The sequence below is a fragment of the Vicia villosa genome, linkage group LG3 (genome assembly GCF_029867415.1).
Source record: "Vicia villosa cultivar HV-30 ecotype Madison, WI linkage group LG3, Vvil1.0, whole genome shotgun sequence".
Classification (NCBI taxonomy): Eukaryota; Viridiplantae; Streptophyta; class Magnoliopsida; order Fabales; family Fabaceae; genus Vicia; species Vicia villosa.
In genome coordinates, this window is record NC_081182.1 from 78,137,175 (window position 1) to 78,156,039 (window position 18,865).

The 18,865-nt window shown below is 31.7% G+C and overlaps 2 protein-coding genes and 1 non-coding gene across 3 annotated transcripts; all 3 read right to left on the reverse strand.

Annotated features, from left to right (window-relative positions):
* Positions 1–1,329: 1,329 nt before the first annotated feature.
* LOC131593652 (U2 spliceosomal RNA) lies at positions 1,330–1,524 on the reverse strand. Its single transcript, XR_009281042.1, has one exon. It is a non-coding gene; the product is annotated as a U2 spliceosomal RNA (small nuclear RNA).
* A 2,054-nt stretch (positions 1,525–3,578) lies between these two features.
* On the reverse strand, positions 3,579–6,719 carry LOC131661969 (probable methyltransferase PMT23). The gene is made up of 8 exons (XM_058931632.1): positions 6,009–6,719; positions 5,616–5,765; positions 5,274–5,544; positions 5,062–5,172; positions 4,798–4,969; positions 4,464–4,706; positions 4,196–4,390; positions 3,579–4,104 (listed from the first exon to the last, which is right to left on the reverse strand). The coding sequence occupies exons 1-8, from the start codon at positions 6,519–6,521 to the stop codon at positions 3,912–3,914; spliced, it is 1,848 nt and encodes a 615-aa protein (XP_058787615.1). The 5' UTR covers positions 6,522–6,719; the 3' UTR covers positions 3,579–3,911.
* Positions 6,720–9,436: 2,717 nt separating this feature from the next.
* Positions 9,437–12,447, reverse strand: LOC131661970 (eukaryotic translation initiation factor 2 subunit alpha homolog). The gene is made up of 6 exons (XM_058931633.1): positions 11,917–12,447; positions 11,769–11,825; positions 11,463–11,696; positions 11,257–11,361; positions 9,947–10,045; positions 9,437–9,815 (listed from the first exon to the last, which is right to left on the reverse strand). Exons 1-6 carry the CDS (start codon positions 12,289–12,291, stop codon positions 9,663–9,665), a joined length of 1,023 nt encoding a protein of 340 aa, XP_058787616.1. The 5' UTR covers positions 12,292–12,447; the 3' UTR covers positions 9,437–9,662.
* Between the last annotated feature and the right edge of the window lie 6,418 nt (positions 12,448–18,865).

The following is an 18,865-nucleotide window of genomic DNA, read 5'->3' on the forward strand; positions in this document are numbered from 1 at the left end:
AAACATAAAGAAAATTTAAAAGCAACGAATTTAAACTAATTTTAGATCACGTACAAACTCCATTGCACCAACTTCAAATCAATCCAAGGTTAGAAAGAGGATGTGGAATTATTTTGTAGTATCAAACCTATCTTGGTAATGTAGAGCGGTGGCTACCGTTAAATCTTCAATATTCACATGCATCACATGCTTCTCCTTTCCACCAAGTGTGTTATCAACTATTTTTAACTGTTTCTCGACAGCATTTAACTTATCATAATTTGGAAATAATTGGATATCAACTTCCTCTGTTTTAAGATTATTGCTAAGCAAACGCCACACTATTTTACAACGGCTTTTGTTTTCTCTGGCTTTTATGATATAGACCTTAAATTTGACTTCCCTTAGCGGGGACATCCCTTCAGCGTAGCAGCATGCAAACACTTAAGATTAACAAAAAACATGAAATATATGTAATAATAATTAAAACTTAAATATACTCTACACGTAATGACGACGCTCGCATCCTTTTTACAGACAAATATCATCCATATTGTCACTCTTTATAATTTACAGACAAATATATTTGTTGTTGTCCCTTTTTATAACTTGTATGTTGGTGCGACTATAAACAACTTAAGTAATTAGTACCTCCATCAAGTAAACATTTGGTGTTCTCATGAACATGATAGAAAATGTGTGTTGTGAATATGTCATAAAAACTCAAGTTTTGACGTGAGAGAATTTCTCAATTCAAATTTTAAATATAGTTAAAGTTCTAATTGAGTACTCGAAAAACATAAGCAAACTATAATTGTAGCTAAGATATGAAACTAATATTTAATGTGTTTGGAAGAATTAATTTAAATAAAAATGCAAAGAGTGAAATAAAACTCTATGGAATATATGTAAAAAATAGTTAAAGATTAAACATGTTGTATGATGATTATCATTGTTGGATAATGGCTTAAAACTGTTGATGATTGTTAGAATATGATAACAAGATATGAAACTCAAAATGGATGAATCTTATTTGAAGACTAGGTGGATGCCAAAGTAATTTGACTATACTCAAAAACAAGAACTTTCTTGCTCTAATGCAGCTGCGACCAATTTCACAAAAAGAAATTTCTGTCTGCAATAATAACCTTCAACTCTAGCTTCAGGAGTAGTAAAGCAGTCTTGCAGTGAAGAACCCTGGTATTAGTACCACATCGAAAAATTGTAATGCAAAACTCAGAATGTATAAAATTTGCCAAATTATTAATAATTTACTGATACTTAATATTGTCGATTTCAAGTATAAAATGTTAATGAAAGAACAAATGATAAAAATTGAACTTAGAATTGGTGGGGTGCGCCAGCAATTGCTATAGTGCAACGCAAGAGCGACACGCGAGAGGCCCAATAGCAAGCTATTGTGGTGGACTCTCCCCCTCAAGAAATAAATTTAATATCGTGTGGACCATTGGCCCACATATCAGATATTAAACTGATAAGAACAGATACTACACTTGATCTTAGCCAAAAGGCCGAGAAAGGTATGCTTATTTCTCTGGCTCGCTTCAGTTTTTATATTGCCTATTTCCTCTGTTTCTTCTTTGCCTTCCCGATGTGGGACTTCAACCATTGCACAAAACTTTGCTGGCTATATTTGTACGTACTACACTTTCTTTCCTCCTTCTATTGTGAACTTCAAGTACTACACTTTCTTTCCTCCTTCCATTGTGAGCTTCAAGTACTACACTTTCTTTCCTCCTTCCATTGTGAACTTCAACTTACAACCACTGTCATTGTCATTTCCTTTTTGCTAGTTTCCACAACAAACAAACTTATCATCACCTTTCAATTTGTTACTGCTTCACAAATCTACTGATTATGCTTCACTTCAATCTAAGACATGTGCTTCACTGCTGCATCAATTAATAGGGTGACGTAACATTCATTATCATCATTGAGGAATCACAGAGATTACCAAAATGTTCTACACTAAAAAGCTAAACTGAATCAACATACCTGCTTGGATGTTTTCTTTCTTTATTTAGTTTAGGTAGGCCCTGTTATCAATCATATAACTCCTCCACTTCAAATTATAATATGGTAGAATAAAACAACAATGCAATGCAGCATTCTTCATGTAATGTAGCCTTCTTTTAAGCAACTTATATGTCTCCTATCTTTTGTCATGCACCAAGCATTCTTTGTCATTGAGGAATGAAGCTAACACAATGCTACCGCACACTTGGAATGTAGATCGACCGGTCTTTAACATAAACACGCTAGATTACTTCTTCTTCTTCTTGCTTAATCATTCTTTTTCAACCCTTGTTTTAACCCATGTGTGTTTGTAACACCACATTAAATTAATCTTTCCATTTCTAAATCAACTTCTCTCAATAATAATAATAATAATAATAGTAATAATAATATGCTAGACTAATTTTTGTTTTATTATTAAAACCACACTCTCAACTTACACAAATTGTTTTTTTTTATTAATAAATTGCTTTCCACTCATTAACTAAAATAATGAAATAATTTTTTTATAAAGTGAAATATCTCTTCATACAAATATATACGGAATATTTAATGCTTTTATTTAGGATAGATATTTAGTCGTTATGCTTTTGTAGCATTTTAAGTTTCAAAGACGTGCATGTTGTTGTCGTGGTGTATTTTCAAAAGATGTGAATGGACAAAGTGTTTAGATGTGATTTTTGTGGACATGGACATTCTAATTACTAGGGTTGTTTATGGTATAGTTCGTGAGAAATATTGAACCGAACCAAACTATAGTAAAAGTTCACTCGAACTGAATCAAACCGTTTCAATTTACTAAGAACCGAACTGAACCAAAATTATTGGTTTGGTATACCATTTCAAAATTCTGAACTGTTAGTAGACAATTTTTCTCAAACTGAATAGTTTATCAAAGAACCGAACCGTCAAACTATTTTTCAATTAAAAAAAAAAATTAACTTGTTTTAAGCATTTTTCATTTTCAATTTTGGTTCGGTTCGGGTTCAGTTTCAGTTCGGTTCGATTTCAGTTACGATTTGGTTTTAGAATTGTTTGTGCATAATGGTTTGGTTCACTAACCAAACATAATTGTTCGGTTATTTTAACTCCAGTTTGATTCGGTTCGACGGTTCGGTTTAATTCTTGGATTTTTTTAACAGCTCTACTATGACGAGTGTGTTCCTAAAAGTGAAAATAAAGAAGCAAGTTTTATAGATAATGTTCTGGGCTGAAAAGAAAGACCTTGGACAATCTAATTCGGCCATACCGACTCGACCTAGAGTCTAATAAAGATCTCACACTTTCAAAAATATTCCTGGTCACTGAAGAAAGTTACTCTTATGATCTCGAGAAATCTTCCCGATTATGATAGAAAAGAAGATCCTAATGAACATGTGCAACTTGTCAACGAACGGTTGAATTACTTCGACGCCGACGACGCCTCTAAGTGTAAATGATTTTGATCATACCAGCTCGAGTATGGTTCAATAACCTATCTGATGGATGTATCGATTCTTGGGCATACAAAATTTTCAACGCAATTCACTATCCGGAAGTTATGTCCGACCACTGAGGTCGCCCTAACCGATAGTTTAAGTTTAAGTTTTATATCCTCTAGAGTATCTTTAGTTTAAATTTTAATTTTATATCCTTTCTTTTTTATTAATAAAAACCGCATCTTGAACTTACACAAATTGTTTTTTATTAATATTCCAATATTTTGAATATTAATGCATGTTGTAAAAGAGGCTATTTAACACTATTTTTAATTAAAAAAAGTTTTATCTTCCACACCTCAACTTTTCTAAGGCAAATGTTAGAAGCTACTAGCTATTAACCTCATAGTGAATGACCAACCCAACATTTTTTTAGCAAAGAACATGACAATCAATATTCAATCCACTTCATCATATTCAGTTTCTCTTTGGACGCCAAAAGCTCTTCCTACCAACAAGAAACTGATTTTGATACAATGTTACAGACCAATGAAGTGAATGCAATATTGAACCCAATTTTCTAATTGCTTCCATTGAGTCCTGTACCAAAACATATCCATCTGGTCTCAATATGCGATCTATCTCCACAACCACATCCACAATGTCACATCTGAAAAAACATCATAGCAAAATGTCATAAATTTGTCCAAAGAATCTAGTTACTTATGGTTTATAATTTGTTGTGTTCAAATTTTAAGTACCTTTGATCAAAGTTTTTGAAGAAAAAGCTTGAATGAAGAAGATCATACGTACGAGGATACGTATTCAAGGATTCACACCAATCATGATAGATTCCTATTAAGCCTCTGTCGAATATGACACTAAGAGTATCTGGTGTATCCACCGGCACTACATTCATCACCCAAAGTGGTAGATCAATAAGAGCTGCAGCAAATCTGAAAAACAATATAGTTTGTATCAATTCAAAAAGAAAGATCACTAGTTGATGATACTAGTAGAAGACTTTACCCTCCATAACCAGCATTCATGTCCATTACATTTCGAACACTTGACCAATTTATAGGAGCTTCCATATAAATGTCTGAAACTATTCTAGACCAGTGTTTAGTATCCTTGTCGAACATGTCACTGGCGTCCGATTCAGAAGATAAGCTTGGAGGTAAACTTGTAAGCCTATTAGGCCATGGCGCAGGCCATCTCGCCGCACCATCCACAGGAATAGGAATAAGGCAACTACTCAATTTGGTATACCTTATAAATATAATCATGCAAATCATTCAATTAAGTCTGTAGTTAGTAGAAACATACAAGTAACATAAACACAACCAAAATATGCTTATACCATGAAATTTGTTTCGTATCGCTACTTTTACATATGGGAGGATTGTTCTTTTTGCGTTGCTCATAGCAGGAAGATGAGGTCGGCTTCTGGTATATAACTAGTCCGATTCCAGATGAATCGAAAGTCTTAGCCACAACAGTCCAACACATTTCTGTTGTTACTCTCACCATAGCTGCAGAATAAACCAAGACAACGACAAAATTTAGTATTAGTAAGAGAGACAAATTAATAACTTTTCATGAAGGTGAAGAATGAGAGACAAACCATTCCATACTTTCTGATCTCTTTCATCGTCGCGATAAACTGGTGTAGCAGACCATGCAAAGAAACCACCGGGCCTAAGAATCCTATTGAGTTCGTATAATGGCTTTCCACCTTAAGTAATGAACAAACTTTGTGAACAATTGTTTTTAAAAGATCATGTAATTTATAGAATATGTAAGGTTTTTCATGAGGTTCAGCTTTGTGGTAAGTACCATCAGCATCCCAATGCACCCTACAACGTGCGCAATGGATCAAATCGAATCCATTATCAGGAAACGTCAACTTTTGAGTTCCAATGACAGAAAGCGTAGCTGGTATTCCTCGTTCCAAAGCGAATTGTATCTGAGCTTCATGCTCATCCTTTGGTGCAAATGACATGGTAATAACATTCTTGTCGAGAAGATAGCCGCCAAAGCTAGCAACTCCACAGCCAGCATCAAGCACAACCCTGATATTCTCTCCCCATTGGATTGTTGGTAGTGTCTACCATAAAAGAATACAGATTAAGGAGAAAACCATGAAGCATGATAAGATTAAATTATGAGAAGCTTTACCTTCTGTATGAAATTAATATAATGGTTAACTCCATCTTTGAATTGAGTACCACCTCCTGGAAATACAAGATATTCCCCTGATTTCACCACCCAATTTTGTTCCTTCTTGTATTCAACAAGCTTTGGATGAGGTACATTATCATACCAAATCTATAAACAATCAAAAACCATAAGTACATTTCATATAGAACACTATGAAAACAGTTTCATTTTCTATCAGAGCCAACGTGTCACTGTCGAGTCTGATATCTGTGTTAGTGTTTCGTATAGATCAAGAAACTGAAGATACGTACACTTAAGTGATTAATATGTATCAATCTCAAACTGGTGCAATCATGATATAAAAACAAAAGATAGAAACCCGAAAGTTTCTTACCAAAGTATCAATCTCACCATGTCCCTACTCTTAGGCCATGCAACCGGGACTTTATACCCTTTGGGAAGAGGTAACAAACATCGAATAGACTTAGGACAATGTCTTTCCCTGTGCTCCATGTGCCTCCTATTCCTCAAAGCCTTAATAACCTTCATATTATCCAAACATGGGATATAATCTGCCGCGAGAACACCCTTACAAAGCTTCCAATTTATATTCAGATCAACAGAAAAATTATTAGTATCAAATGCCTTTTCCCAATGGAGCAGTCCTTCGTGTCGGTTTGGTGGCTGTTCTTGACGATCTTTTGAATCCTCGACTAGTGGAGGTGGAGGGGCATGTTGATGTTGATGTTGGTCGAGTGGTTGCTGCACTTTGACATCGGGGTAGAAGAAGGCTTTGGGATCAGAGGATGTGAAGGTGGAGGTGTTGGCGTAGAGGAGGATCATGAACCAAATTAGTAAGGCAAAGAGGGTGAAAAAGAATGGATACTTTCTGTCTTTGAAGAGGGATTCAACTAAATTTGTCATTCTTGATTTGATTCAAGGATTGAAGGATTGAAGGATTGAAATCTTTGGGATCTCAGTCTGATAATATGTTAGTGAGTTTGTGTTGTTAGTTAGAAAAGGCAGAAGGTTACGGTAATGGGAATTGTTCAAGGTAACACAAATACATCAGATTGAGTTATTATGCATGGCTGCCACTATGTTGGAAAGTACTACATAATTAGAAAGGGCGAAGCCTCTCATAAAGAGTCATGACCACAAAAAATATAATGTTAATATAGTTCATATATTATATAGATCTTGTCTTTTTTCCACTCCTATAATATATTTACGAGAATCAATTTCATCCACTTTTTCACAATCTATTTGATTGTGGAGAAAAGAAATTTTAACGAATTAAAAATATTATTATTATTTATCTATTTGTTCTATTTGATACATTCATTAAAAACTTTTTTTACATAAAAGTATTAATTTATTTTATAATCTTTTATATGGTATTTTTATAAAGGAATTTTTTATTATGAACATAGTATGTCATTTTTAAATATTTTTTATAAAAAAAAAAAAAAGTTTAACCAATTTTTTTTTACAATGATTATTAGTATTATTATTAAGATAAAATAATCATTAAAAGTATGATAATTGATTAATATGTAATAATAATGAGGATGGTCAACCGCGGCAGGTCGCCAAATCTCCCTCCACCACATATATGTTGTCCACCGCCACCACAGCTATTGTTTGTTGACCATCGTTTCTCCCCCACCAATTTACAAATATTTTATTATTTAATAGAGTTAATATAATAGGTATTTAAGTTTTACTTTGGACCAACACAAAAAAAAAGTATGTTTTAGGCTAATTAATATAATATTTTTAGTAGATCGGTAATAATTTGTTTTAGGACAATTATTCAGAAAAATTAAAATCATAAGAACTACTAGTGTTACCAATCTCACTGCAAGATGCAATTTTTGTGATAATTAAATATATGTTGTCTATCTACTATCTACTATCTACTATCTAACATATATTAAAAGATTGACCAAACTCCCTAAATTGTCCTTTCCTTAAAATAAATTTACACTACAAAATGGACATTTTGGTAACTAACAAAATAACCCTTCACCTTTATATCTTTTGCACCAAGTGTTTCACTCTCATTGGTCCACCAACTTTCTACAACATAATACACTACCTCATTTTCTCTCTCTTTATAAAGGACAAGTGTTTCACTCTCATTGGTCCACCAACTTTCTACAACATAATACACTACCTCATTTTCTCTCTCTTTATAAAGGACAATTTGAATTGAAAATATAATATAGTTGCATATTTATAATTATTATTCATTTATAATTGAATCATTCATTTTAAATTTACATATTTTTAAATATATTTTATACAATATTAAATAAACTTACATGATATTAGGTTGTAGTTTACTTGTCACTATCAACATAATACATATTTTATTTATTTTTTCAAATGTTAAAATTCTTTTTATTCTTTTTCCGTCTCATGGATCAATTTTTTTCTTTGCTTAATTATTTAATAATTAAGTAATTCATTTTAAATTTATTTGTATAATGTATTTTTTTAATTTTAAAAACATAATACACTACCTCATTCTCTTTCTCTTTGTAAAGTACAATTTCAATTGAAAATATAATATAGTTCCATATTTATGATTATTATTCATTTATAATTGAATCATTCATTATAAATTTACATGTTTTTAAATATATATGATACAATATTAAATAAATTTACATGATATTATGTTGTAGTTTACGGGTCATTATCAAGATAATACATATTTTATTTATTTTTTTCAAATGTTAAAATTCTTTTTATTCTCTTTCCGTCTCATGGATCAATTTTTTCTTTGTATAATTATTTAATAATTAAGTAAATTCATTTTAGATTTATTTGAATAATGTATTTTTTAAATTTAATTAGCATGATGAAAAATGTATTTGTCTCACGGGTCACTAACAAGACAATATTTATTTTAGTTAATAAATCATTATTTTAATTCAAGAGACAAAATCTTTATTTTTAAATATTAATTTTTTCTCCATCTCACACTACAAGAAATTTTTTGCGACATATAAGTTGCGACATAATTTTTAAAAAATCTAAAACATTTTACGACAGTTGTAGGCCCAACTATCCTTAAAAGAAATTTGCGACAGTTCAACAACGGTCGCCCCAAAATATATTCATGATTATTATTTGAAGATTATAAATTACCAATTTTTTTTTTGTTATTTACACAATATCATAATTAAATTATCCATCCTCAAAATATATGTTGGTGAAATTGCAAAGCATTGTGAAATTGACTATGAAAATCTTATTAATAATATTTTTTTCTAATGGTTAATTTTCATTTTATATATACAATTTAGTCAAACTTTTTATTTCATATTTTTTTTCATATCATTCAAAAAATACTACACCAAAAATAATGCACCCGTGCGACAGCACGGGTCTCTGACTAGTGAACTTATAAGAGTGTTCATTAAATTGATACCTCTAACCTTTAACTCAATTTCACATGGCTGGCTGTAAGGAAAAACTAAATTTACAATGCATATAAATCATCAAAAAATATAATACAATCAAACGCGTGGAACTGTTTTTTTTTTCCTTGCTCCTTCCCAAAAGTATAAAATGTCGACAATCATCTATAATAATGAAAGTATGAGACCGTAAATATTAACATTGAGATTACAATTAATCTCATGTAAAACATTTTCCAAGTTTGCTGGCAACATTAACACATGGAAATGGTCGATATGACGGGAACGTTTACCGATTAAATAATCAAAAGCTAGTCATATACCGTGACTATCATATCATATCATGGATAATTCATAGTGAATTAAATTAAAATATGAAAAGTAAACAGTTATCTTTGGAAAATTAAAATCATAAGAATTGCAGGTGTTATTCCAGTGCACTGTGTTCAACTAATATCTCATCATAAATTGCAAACAACAAGGGAGGGAGATATGGTGGCGTTTTTAACCACAAACACTCCTAAATTTGGATTGAACACCCTCTTCCAGAAATTCCGAGTTTGTATAATACAACCATAATCAAAGAGATCAAAAAGAATACTATAAAACAAAATTAGTAAAGCCTTGCTCTTTCTCACTCAGTTATCGCATTACCATTGTCCACATCAACCGCGCCCATTCCAGTATCTTCTTCCTCTTCACTGTCTTCATCGCCACTGACCTCTTCATTGTCTTGGCGAAGCTTAGCCATATGCTCAGCAAGCAGTTTATCATCACGTTCACTCACCTAAATCACAATGCATTGTCAATCCTCTTTCCCACCATTAAAAAAAATAGAAGAGAACCCAAATGATAGACAAAATTTTGACACATGTATATATAGAAGATAAAGGATATAGGGAGGATTGTGACACTCACCGCTCTGGCTGCCTCCTTCACCAGAAGTTTACCCTTGTGTTTTTCTATTGATTCAGTGCAACAAGTAATGGCATTGTTGAGAACCAATATTCCTTGCTCCTGTCAAAATTGTAACGAAATACACAAATTACTTTCAACAGAAGAATCTATCTAATGTATATTCGAAACCCATGAATAGCATCAATTGTTTAAACAAGGAGAAGTAACATAAAGAAGAAAATTTTACAACACATCTTTAGGAGGAGTTTTTTTAGGACTGCAAAACAAACTATTTAGAACTGCAAAGAATCAAGAACAGAACCGAACCTATCCTTTAAAACCTGAACTTTTGAAACAGCTCACTAGCCGAACTGTATTTAAGTTGCAGATTTCACTAAACTAAGAATGGAGGCTTCCCTTTGCTCTTACTGGTTCACAAAAATTTGGTTCTTGAACCCAACCAACTTCATTATTCCCTAGGATAAGCTTTTTTTAATCTATCCCAGATATAAACCTGAGTAGTAGTGTCGATGGCAGAGAGCCAAAATCCTGTTGTTTCTTTGCACAAAGTGTTGGGAACCACAGTGAGTCTAAAAGCTGAGTTGGAGTCGTAGGTGTTAATCTTGTGAACTAGTTTTTGAACTCTTAAGCACATAGTCCTAAATATGTTCTATGAACCCAAATGACCCTAGAAAGCTGCAATATCGTATATCATCATTCACCCAATTTAACAAGGTTTGAGTCTATGTATGATGCATCCCTCCCTATAAACAGGGATTACTGATTAGTCTTTTGTATCAATTTAGCATTAAATCATTATCAACCATATACCACCAAAAATTATCTTACTTCTCCTTACTTTATCTAAAACCCATAATTCTAACAAGAACATTTAAAACAAGTTTTTGAATCAAAGAAACAGCTTGGTCCGTACAGTAGGAGTTTGGCACATAACATAGACATGAAAATCACACACAGGAAAATTTTGGTAAAAACCAGAAGGTTAAGTTTTTTAAGCCAGTTGCACATGGTTTGATTAAGTTCGGGATAAACAGATAAAACTAGAATCAGTTTGATTCATTTTTTCAGAACATCGTCTTAGTTTAAGTAGTCAACAGTATAATGTCTTTTATGGCAATCATAATAGGTAAAAAAAAACTGACCTAGTTTTATAATGAAAATACACCCACAATCCAATTCAATAACACAAACATCCCAAGCAAATTCATACATCTACAAACCATAATCTTGATAGCCTCAAATGCAAAATGTGCAGTCAATTCAGTCCAAAAGCAATTACGAATCAAAGTTTAAATGAACATTGCACCAACCTTGTCAAGAGTCTGAGTGGTAAGCACATAAAGTGGGGGAGCAACAAGTTTAATTTTCACAGGACAGTCATCATTTCCAGCAGCCTCAGCCTTCCGCATTGCCTCCTGTAAAATCAAACAATTACAAAGCATGATAATGTTAAAAGATAATCCATAGCTAATAACACAAACTAAAATAACAACCACAAAACATAAATGACTAAGACCTTAATATGGATAACTCCATCAAATTGAAAACATTTCATTTCAATATCCGCCCTGATTTTCAATGGCTGAGGAGTCATTCGTCTTCTAATGTTCTTCACTAGAGAATCCTTCACTTCTTCAGAAACAGCAGGTACCACCTTGGTCACCTCTTGTCCATCGGGACCAACTTCCTTAATCTCCCGCATAAGAGTGCTCAAAACTGTATCAGGATCGGTCACAACTATCTTGAACGCCTGCATACAACAAAATTCATGAGATTGGGACCTCTTTGGATTGACTCATTTGAATGTAATAAAAATGTTTACCTCAAAGGCATGTCCATATTTGCGGTACAAAGGCCAAGCAATGTGAATATAAAGATCCTACAAAAAAAAAACCCAATATATATTCAATCAACAGAATCAAAATACAGCAAAAAACAGAAGAAAAAAATTAGGGTTTTATTAGGGTTACCTCTAAATCGAGGTTCAAGGTTTCAGCAACATGACGCATAATAGAGTGAACAAGTTTACTCTTATTATACCTTTCTTCACACGCCTGAATATCCTCTTCAGAAACCCTACGTTTACTGAGATCGATGTAACCCTTTTCCTTATCAACACGAAGAACCATCACCGGTTCAATTCTACCCACCTTGATGAGACTGCTAACACTTCGAATTCGACGGCGAGAGAGCTCGGAGAACAGAATCATACCCTCGATGTTGTTGTACTCGAGGAGTGAAACGTAAGCACCCATGTCGGCTATGTTCTTGACCTGTATCATCACTGCCATGTCTACTTCTGGGTAGCGTGCCTCGTACATGCGACATTCCAAATTCGGAGCCATTGGGATAGGGTTTGTGGTTTGTGCTTTGTTCTGAGAATCGCGGAGGTACTGGTTTTGATTTTGGTTCTGTTTGGTTTGGTGATGAATTGAAGGTGTGAAACGAGGGTTTAGATGGTTTTTCAGTGTGGCGAAGGAGGATATAGTGATGATGAAAATGGGTTATTGGTTTGGTTTGTGTTGTTGGGCTCTTAATGCTTTTTAGGCCCAAAGTTATGGTAGAGCTCCCAAATGGTTATAGTGGAAGTGGAAGAGTATTTTTCTTTGGGAATTTTTTAATAAATCCTATGTGATTGAAAAATATCCAATGGAGATTTAAAATTGACTCTCAAATTTCAGAGATATATTTTCGGACGCATCTTTTTTTTAGTCAAAACGTTAAAAATGAGACTCACATCCAGTATTTTCTTCAAAATTTATTCCGGAGATGCATCTCCGGAACAATTCAATATATACCCAATTCATCACTCTCTAAAACGTCCCTTTTTATCATAGATTATTTCGGAGATGCATCTTCGTATTCTCACCAGATAAAATTCAGAGTTGCATCTCTGTAACCAGACGAGAAAGTAAATTTTAAGTTTGTTTTAGTGATACTCAGATGAAATTGACGATATACTGAAGGTATACTATGATGAATTACACAACACAACCTATATGCAGAAAATGACATGTATAAAGTAATAAATCCATAGTACACAAATAAAGTCGAAATAAGTCAAAATAAATGCAATCGAGAATAAATCCATAGTACAACTATTATAAACTACGGCGTATGACGGACTCGGCCTCGAGACCTTTTATTCTTACGATGCCTCTTATACTGCAGTGCCTCTCGTGCCTCCGCCATCATGGCATCAACAATGTCTGTCACCTCAGAGTCATCCAGAAAGAGTCCTCTGTCAATGTCTGCCTACCTAATCTCCATGAAATGACAACATATAGGCAACACATAAACAACATGACCTGCCTTAGCTTGCTCCTCCTCTAGTGTCGCCTGATGAGCTAGCCTTGGTGGATCTCCTAAAACATCATGTACCATATAAGGATGTGACACCCTGAAGAACCACCAGATTTAGTCATCTATATATCTTCATTTACTCTCAGACATGGTACTTTGTGCCTCATCTGGTACCAAATGATTAAGATAATCATCAAACATATCATTCATATTTTATCGTGGCATAGTTAGAGGAGCAGACATGGAAAGGTATTTGGGAATGTACTACATGTAGTCGAAATGACGCATTACACACTTGGGCAGATGAGGAAACGTTAAACGAGAACCACAAGCCAACCATCTCGAGTATAAGACTATATCATCAAAGGGACGTGTCTCATGTTGATCGACGTAAAAATGGAAGTGTATACTCTTCTACCAAGCGGTCAAGATACACTTTGAACGACTCTATCGTCTGGTTGCGTCTAAGCGGTGCGAATGCAGAAGCACGTGACATATCCTTAGTGTAGACTGGAACATATGACCATCCAAAGATGCATGGGAAGTGCTAGAGGATCCAAGACTGACAAGTATTGGAACACATGAATCATTAGGAATGGCTTTGCAAAAGTGTTAAGAAAATGACACACAAATACTAAAAGAACAAGAACTATTATCGTTAGTAGTGTGATCATGTTTATCATCCATTTCGTCTTCCACATACAACCTTCACATAACTTAGAGTACAAGTAGACCAAACAAGTAGGCCTCCATTCGTATTCATTGATTCACTCAAAGTCATTGAAGTATCGCAGGTATGTGACATCCACATAAGTGATTCTCTTGTCCACAAAAATGGTAGTGCCAACCAAATACAACAGGTATGCTCTTATAGCATACACTCTATAATGTGTTACTTGCTCACCATCATTTGTAGCCTACTCTGCTCTAAGTAGCTCATTTGTATACACATTCTCTAGAAAGCGAAACATGACATGAGACCCTCAGGTGACTTTAAACTCCTTCATGGAAGCCTCTAGGTCAACTCCCAAGTAGTCTACCATCAATTATAATGCCTCATCTCTGTTAATCTTCATGTGATCTAAAAGTTTCCTCCTAATTGGAAGTTGCAACAAACACAAGACATTGTCCAATGTGATAGACATATCACCATGTGGTAGATAAAATGATGACGTCTCTGTGTGCCATCTTTCTACAAATGCATCAAGCATCCCATGGTTAACCGTAACATAATCGGTCTTGCACAACTCTTTCATCCCAGATAGCTGCAAGATATCCTGAAAACACTGTTGGTTAGACTGATCCAGGAGAATAATATTTTGCCCATGGTTGATGAATTTTAGTAGATCACGGTCCTGTAGAAAAATAAATCATCGTCAGAAACTTTTAATATTACAATAAACATAATTTAAAAAGAATGAATCCAACTAAATTGTATCTCTTCGTCCTTAACATGTCTGGCAGTATGATTCAGGCAAAGAGAAAACAATGACAATTCTGACGAGCCTCCTCCAAACCTCTACGGAGCCTCTTGGGCCTAAGGGGCCTCGACTGCCTCTTGGGCCTAAGGGGCCTCGACTGCCTCTTGGGCCTGGGTGCCTTAGGTATCACTGATGTCTCCTAGGACTGGGGTGCCTTTAATGTTTGAGGTACCTCTGGTGACTCAGGTACCTCTACTGCCTCAGGTGCTTGAATAGGAGAATTATGTTGACTACAGGAAGATGGAGGCAGGGATGCATTAGAAGAGGACACTCGTTTCTTACAGGAAGAAGGTGACGGAGATACATAAGCCCTAAAAGCCGACGCCTCTGCATCAACCATGCTATAGCTAACAGAAGCGTGTGATGGTTGACTTTTTCCCCTTTGAATAGATACATAATATGCAATCTCATTGTGTCTAAATCGGTGTTGTCTGTCAGCCATAATTCCTGTAAGTAAACCACACAACAAGCGATACACAATGAGTTCAAACCAAAAAATGTAAAAAAAACTAATATACTACGGAAATGCATCTCCAGGTTCTAGGTATCCAAATGTTGCGAAAATTCGGAGATGTAACTTTGGAATTTTCTGCGTGGAAATGTAGTACCCCAAATCATCAAAAATAATACATTAATCAACAAAACTACCTATCAAACATATTTCTCATTATGTAAGCTATCAAACATGTATAAACTATCTATTTCATAACGTAATCATCATTTTCTACAAGTTTATACAAAAACTCAAAAAAGTTTAGAAAAAAATCAATAACTTATAAAATAGTGTTGTGTTGGATGAGTTCTTTGATGGACTTGATGTTGATGGGAGAAGCGTTGAAGTTGCTTGAATAATTGAGAGAATGTGATTTTAGAGAGTTTGAGAAATTTAGTGTTTTAGAGTTGTTTTTTTAGAAGTGAGGAATGAGAAGGGGTTATGGCGCGTTTTAAAACAAATAGTATTCGAAGATGCATCTCTGTAATGTATACGAAGATATATCTCATTAAATTCTTTTCCTTTGACTTAAGACCTGATTCAAAAATGTATTGAGTTATGGTGCGTCCAGATATGCATTATGAAATTTGAGATATTATTGTATTTCACGGGATGTGATAGTAAGAGTGCATTAAAAAATTTCCTTTTATTTTTACTATGTCTATTTTTATAAAGTATAATATAATTTAGATATTTGTTCTCTTTTTTATTTATTTTTTATAATTCCAATTTTTATTTTGGTTTTTCATTTTTCATCTGAATTATCAAGTTTAATTTGGTTTATTCATGCGGCTCGACCAATGACCCATTAATTTGACCAATAAACTAATAATTCAGTACTCTCACGGATTTGATGACCTATCCAAATTACTATAGACTATCTTATAAGTTGTTTTTTATTGTATAAAATTATTAAAAACATTGCTTTTGTAACAAGCCCAATCACTATATAGACTATCTTATAAGTTGTTTTTTATTCTATAAAATTTTTAAAAATAATTTTTATTTTGTAGTGACAAAAAGAAAAACAAAAAGTGAGGAGTATGTTTAAAACATTTTCTCCTAAAATTCAAAACTTAAAAAGATATTTTTTGTTTTTTTGTTTTAAAGCTAACTAGTAATGGACCCGTGCGTTCGCACGGGTCACGTAAAGTCGAAATAAATATTAAATTAATGTTATATAGTTATAGCAAAAAAAATGTATATTAATTAATACGAAGTCATACAAATATTAATTTAATTTATCAAGTTATTAGTATTTGTTAGGAGTATATAGATTTGGTAATTGCTATCAAACTAAATATATGGTGGAAAAATAGGTTTGGTAATTGTTAATTTAATTTTACAATTTCTCTTAATAAATATTATAAGATAAAATATATTACACACCAAAAAAATATATTGGTTTAATAATATGATTAAATTTAATAAATTGAACGTATGATCTCTAATATCCGTTAAAAAACACATATGTTATAGTAATTGAGAAGTCATTAAACCCATGATCTCTAATATTGTTCAATTTAAGTCAATATTTTGTCGGCCCGTCAAAAAAAAGGTTCGGCTCGTCGGGCATGCCTATAATTTTTAAATTCTTATGTATTGTAAATTTATGGATACTATTGATATTAAATGATTTTATCAATAGAAAATAAATTTAAAGACAGTTAAATTTTATAAGAAATCTGTGACAAATCTTGAACAAATAACAATTGTTGAAAAACTTAAAAGAAACTTTTTTTTTTGAAAAATGGAACGTGATATGTAAAATATTTATAACTTAATTCCGTTTATACAAATAATTGTACGAGCATTTAACTTTTTTCTGTTTATAAAAATATTTGTAATTTATTCCCGTTTAACAAAAATAATTGTATTAGCAGTTGACTTATTTCCATTTCTAAAATTATTTAGAACTTGATACCATTTATAAAAATAATTGTATCAACAGAAAACTTTTTCCTCTTTATAAAAATATTTATAATTTATTTTCGTAAAAGTGATCTGGTATATATAATTGAATTAATTAATTAATATTTTAAATGTATCCCGTAAAATTCAGTATGAGTATTATTGATTAAATAATAATAAAAAGTGTAGTATAAGTCTCGAAATGACATATAAAAAAAGTATATTTATTTATGAAATGACAATTAAAAAGAATTTAAAAAATATTTATTGATACTAAAAAAGTGTATTAAGCAGTTGTGAAATTTTCAATCTATATTTTTTAAATAATTTTGTAACTTGGCATAATTCAATTAATTATTACCTGTCAACGTAATAATTAATTGGATTATGCCAATTTATTAATTAAGCATAATGATTGATTTTAGATATTGCAAAACTTTGTCATCGAAAAAAGTGTAGCATCCAAAAAATAATGATTCTTTTTAATTTTGTCAAATATTAAAGATATAGGCGTGTTAATATGAGTTAATGATGAAAAAGATAATTGAAGACATGCAAATTGGATTAAAATATTAGTTTAAATTGGGATATGAAATTAATTTTGGTAGACATGAATTTTTTTATTATGATAGTAGTTATTAATATTATAATAGTAGATGAATAATTTCTTAAAAAGCAGTAATAATTGCAAATACGTGCGTTCGCACGGGTCACGTTAATTCGATATAAATAATAAATAAATATATAACGATGGTTAATAAATATATATAAAAGATATGCACATTAAAAAGAAAAAAATATTTGAAATTATAATTATCATATAAATATTAATTTAATTAGAAATATATACTATAGTAGAAAAAATAAATAAAATAATTAAGTACTCATTTATCTTGCGTTCACATACATCATACAATATCGTCATAAAGTATATGATATTTGTTCATATAAAAAAAAGAGAAATAAGATAAATGATATTTAATAGTTTGAATTGATTTTAAGAAGTGGTCAAAAAAAATGTTCTAAGTCAAAAACAAATTTGAAAAACTAAAATAAAATAGAATTAATTAATTAATATTTTAAATGTATACCGTAAAATTAAATGACAGTGTTATACTATATTGAATAAGATTTATAATTGATATATTAAATTATTATTTTAAATATAAAGAAGAATAATAAATTTGTGTGTTTCATAAGAAATTTTTTTGTCACTCGTTTTTTTTGTATTAACAAATATTTGTATCATATTTTAGTATAAATGCTAACATTTTAATATAAAAAATACTAATATTTTAATATAAAAATGCTAACATTTTTTCAAGTCAATTTTATTTTTCGTTGTATCATGTCATAATATCATATATTATTTTTATCAAATATATGATATTTTTGTTTTAAAAAAATTACATGTCATTGATTGAATTAATTTTTATAGAAAAAAGGGTCAATACTAACTCTCTGTTTGTACGATATATTTGATATTTTTATGGATATTAAAGGAATAAATTAAAATAAAAAGTAATATCAACTATTTTTTTATGGATATTAAAATAATGAATATAAATTAAAATTAATGTCAACCCTATAATAGTGTTTGTTTAGGTGCATGTTTAGGTAATGAAGGCATTGGAAATATGAGAATATGTTTGTATGTATTTAATTTTTAATTTTTAATTCTATATAAAATATTTTTTGTACGTTTATTTTTAATTATTTCATACTTTTCAG

What these genes read in the sequence shown, in the direction of transcription:
- LOC131661970 (XM_058931633.1), bottom strand. Translation starts at nt 12,291, where the DNA reads ATGGCTCCGAATTTGGAATGTCGCATGTACGAGGCACGCTACCCAGAA. An exon ending in CCACTCAGACTCTTGACAAG is followed by an intron (nt 10,046 to 11,256) that starts GTTGGTGCAATG and finishes CAATTTTGACAG; the next exon opens with GAGCAAGGAATATTGGTTCT. An exon ending in TGAAGGAGGCAGCCAGAGCG is followed by an intron (nt 9,816 to 9,946) that starts GTGAGTGTCACA and finishes ATTGTGATTTAG; the next exon opens with GTGAGTGAACGTGATGATAA.
- LOC131661969 (XM_058931632.1), bottom strand. Translation starts at nt 6,521, where the DNA reads ATGACAAATTTAGTTGAATCCCTCTTCAAAGACAGAAAGTATCCATTC. An exon ending in ATATTAATTTCATACAGAAG is followed by an intron (nt 5,545 to 5,615) that starts GTAAAGCTTCTC and finishes CTTTTATGGTAG; the next exon opens with ACACTACCAACAATCCAATG. An exon ending in ATGAATGCTGGTTATGGAGG is followed by an intron (nt 4,391 to 4,463) that starts GTAAAGTCTTCT and finishes ATTGTTTTTCAG; the next exon opens with ATTTGCTGCAGCTCTTATTG.